Source organism: Eptatretus burgeri, chromosome 7, assembly GCF_056783735.1.
Source record: "Eptatretus burgeri isolate ZD-2024b chromosome 7, Ebu_testis_v1, whole genome shotgun sequence".
In the NCBI taxonomy this organism is placed as follows: domain Eukaryota; kingdom Metazoa; phylum Chordata; class Myxini; order Myxiniformes; family Myxinidae; genus Eptatretus; species Eptatretus burgeri.
The window spans coordinates 43150688-43153664 of NC_140967.1; the positions used below are offsets into that span (position 1 = coordinate 43150688).

Consider the following 2977-nt stretch of genomic DNA (forward strand, 5'->3'; position numbering starts at 1 on the left):
TTGCCCAGGGAATTTCCAAAGGAAACCACACCCACCAGTCTTTCTCTATAAAAGCTTCAAACCCAGGCTCCATTTTAAACATTTGTTTTTGCTGGCAATGGTGTTTTGTGTGCTTGTCTCGAACTCTCTGTCTTCTATGGAACTAAACCTTCAAGTTGATGAACTGGATTCAAACCTCTTATCTATTGAGGTAAGATTTTTTATTTTCCTATTTTCAAACTTTGATTGAAGCATACTCATTTAATAATTAAATAACTTAATTAATACATTATTATTTTCTCTCACAGGAAATTGTGTCTGAAATACGAAATGAAAATACTGCTTTTGCTACAACTTGGGGGGAAATTGTTGGCTTGGTTGAAGACCTTATGAGCGACCAAGACCTTGAGTGGGATGACTTTGGTGTTCCTTGGAACTCTCTGTCTTGTATGGAACTAAACCTTCAAGTTGATGAACTGGATTCAAACCTCTTATCTATTGAGGTAAGATTTTTTATTTTCCTATTTTCAAACTTTGATTGAAGCATACTCATTTAATAATTAAATAACTTAATTAATACATTATTATTTTCTCTCACAGGAAATTGTGTCTGAAATACGAAATGAAAATACTGCTTTTGCTACAACTTGGGGCGAAATTGTTGGCTTGGTTGAAGACCTTATGAGCGACCAAGACCCACAGAACGAGTTCGTCCTTGATGACCCAACCAAAGAGTTATACCTTGGAGACCAGCAAAATCCTGAAAAAGAGTTTTACAGCAATAGTACTCATTGTGAGTTATCAAGACAATACCCACTGAACAAGTTATACCTTGATGAGCCAGAATACAAGTTTTACCTTGGAGACTCACAAATTTTGAAAAAATCAAGAAATGAGTTCTGCCTTGATGGTTTAAATAACTACCTTGGAGACTCAGGAAAAGGGTTCTGCCAAGATGGTTCTAAATATGGGGCCTACCTTGGAGACTCACAAATTTTGAAAAATCAGTAAATGAGTTCTGCCTTGATGGTTTAAATAACTACCTTGGAGACTCAGGAAAAGGGTTCTGCCAAGATGGTTCTAAATATGGGGCCTACCTTGGAGACTCACAAATTTTGAAAAAATCAGTAAATGAGTTATCCTTAAGAGACTTTGTAAGTTGGTTTTACTTTGAATACTTGAAATGTGGGTTCTGGATTGATAATTCACAATGTGATACATATCTTGGAAACTCAACGGGAATGTGGTTATACCTTGAAGACTTGGAAAGTTGGGTTTATGTTGGACACTTGAAACTTTTTTGGGGCTTTTATTTATTTATTTATTTATTTATTATTATTATTATTTTATTTATTTATATTTTGGAGACTTTTGGAGTTGCTATCACTCTTTGGGATCTAAACCTATCGATGTAGTTCTTTGTCGGATGGTGCTTGATGGGAGCAAGATCAAGAAAGTTCTGGGAAGAAAGTGCAGGCTTACTCCCCCTTTTTACGTCATCAAACCTGAAAGCCTTAAAAGACAGAATTGGAAGAAGAGAAAAAAACAAAAAATATACATTGTTCGTTCTGGGAAGAAAGTGCAGGCTTACTCCCCCTTTCTACGTCATCAAACCTGAAAGCCTTAAAAGACAGAATTGGAAGAAGAAAAAAAAACGTAAAAATATATATATATATAGGTGGAAATCTCATTTTGAAAAAGACATTGTGTTGGGCGAGGATTGAGTTGGGGTTGAGATTTTGAATGTGAGGGTTGGGGTTAAGATTTTGAATGTGAGGGTTGGGACACACACACATACACATCAACAAACAAAAGTTAAGCCTTGACTATTCAGTTGAGGATTCTGTGTTTGGGGTTCACAGATGTAAGAACGTCCACCCCTTGACACACATTATATACTGTTATACACCTCGGACTTGGCCCTCGAGTGTCCACAACGGTGTATAGTAGGAGGGAGTGAAGCGCCAACCTATTGCTCCCATTGCACACACACACACACAAACAAAAGTTAAGCCTTGACTATTCAGTTGAGGATTCTGTGTTTGGGGTTCACAGATGTAAGAACGTCCACCCCTTGACACACATTATATACTGTTATACACCTCGGACTTGGCCCTCGAGTGTCCACAAAGGTGTATTATCTGCTTAGTTTTGTCTTTTGTAATTCCTGTGAATAAAATGAACCTAAAATCTCTTCCCCTTCCAAATCATATATTTTATAAGTCCAAGGAACTGTATCTATTACATCAACAATTTTAAAAAGTTCTTTCGTCCATCGTTCAGTAAAACCCTTTTCAAAATGAGATTTCCACCTATATATTCTTACGATATCACCAACTTTGAACTTAGGTTTTCTGACATTAATCTCTTTTTCATATTTTAATTTTGTAAATGTTTCTGATGGCTTCATATTCGTTGACGTGTGAATCGTGTCATTATACTTATCCACAATATCCTGAATAAAAGATGACCATTGTTGTGAACCGAGTTGTGTGAATTTTTTATATAGTCTCTCTTTTAAGGTACGATTAAAACGTTCAACAACAACTGCCTTCTCTTGATTAAATGTACTGTATAATGTAATACTGTTATTTTTTCAAAATTGCATAGATGTCTTGTTATAAAACTCTCTGCCTCCATCAGTCCACTATTTCTTAGGTTTTCTCTTAGTTTTATTAAATATCTGTTGAAAAGCTAACATAAGAGTATTACCTGTTTTGTTTTTAAAGGGACAACCCACGCATATCTACTCCTCAAATCAATAACGGTTAAAGCATACTTGTACCCCTTATCATTATTGAGTTCAATCAAATCAGCAGACCAGATATAATCAACTTCCTTGGAATAAACTTTCCTTCTCTGAAACTTTGTGAATATTGGTTTATGTAATTCATCAGCTAATTGCTCTTCAGTCTTAATAGCATCATTAGAGCCTATGAGTTTTTTGAATTTCCAAGTCCAAGTTTCAATTTAGCACTAATCATCTTCTTCACGATGA

At 35.5% G+C, this 2977-nt stretch overlaps 1 protein-coding gene across 1 annotated transcript in view; it reads left to right on the forward strand.

Annotated features, from left to right (window-relative positions):
- Positions 1-2456, forward strand: part of LOC147023120 (uncharacterized) — a 3101-nt gene extending 645 nt beyond the window's left edge. Inside the window, exons 1-3 of the mRNA XM_085888216.1 lie at positions 1-190; positions 288-482; positions 580-2456. The exon at positions 1-190 is cut by the window's left edge and continues 645 nt beyond it. Coding sequence (XP_085744342.1) covers positions 98-190; positions 288-482; positions 580-990 — 699 coding nt within the window. The 5' untranslated portion in view covers positions 1-97 and the 3' untranslated portion in view covers positions 991-2456. The remainder of the gene's footprint in view (positions 191-287; positions 483-579) is intronic.
- The last annotated feature ends 521 nt before the right edge of the window (positions 2457-2977 follow it).